The sequence below is a fragment of the Buceros rhinoceros genome, unplaced genomic scaffold, assembly GCF_000710305.1.
Source record: "Buceros rhinoceros silvestris isolate BGI_N320 unplaced genomic scaffold, ASM71030v1 scaffold21418, whole genome shotgun sequence".
Lineage (NCBI taxonomy): Eukaryota > Metazoa > Chordata > Aves > Bucerotiformes > Bucerotidae > Buceros > Buceros rhinoceros.
In genome coordinates, this window is record NW_010427690.1 from 2,307 (window position 1) to 2,732 (window position 426).

The window sequence follows — 426 nt, forward strand, 5'->3', positions numbered from 1 at the left end:
GGGGACAAAGGCTGCTGTGCCGGTCACAGCTCTAGTGGGAGCGGAGCAGTGGGCAGTGGTCCACGGCCGGCGGCGGGGCTGAGGGGTGGCAGAGGGGGCAAAGCCCCAGGGGCAGCCCCGCCGCATTGCCCCCTCCCTCTGCCTAGAAATGGCCCATTTCTCCTCGAGCGGGGACGGGCTGGTGGTAACGCTGGACAAGGAGAGTGGGGAGGTCCTGTGGGCACAGAACTACGGTTCGCCTGTGGTCGGCATCTACCTGTGGCACCAGGACAGCCTCCGCCGCGTCCCCCACCTCAACCTGGCCATGGAGACCCTGCGCTACCTGACCTTCCACTCGCAAGACATCCCCCTCCTCAAGTGGAGCTACCAGTCCGTGAAGGACTTCGCCGCCACCAAGACCCAGCTGCTGTACGTGGCTCCTCTGCC

General features: G+C 66.4%; 1 protein-coding gene across 1 annotated transcript in view; it reads left to right on the top strand.

Annotated features, from left to right (window-relative positions):
- LOC104498615 (serine/threonine-protein kinase/endoribonuclease IRE1-like) overlaps positions 1-426 on the top strand; it is a gene marked incomplete at both ends in the record, with an annotated part of 7,224 nt that overhangs the window by 2,237 nt on the left and 4,561 nt on the right. Inside the window, one exon of the mRNA XM_010142016.1 lies at positions 147-408. Within this exon, the coding sequence (XP_010140318.1) occupies positions 147-408 (262 nt within the window). The remainder of the gene's footprint in view (positions 1-146; positions 409-426) is intronic.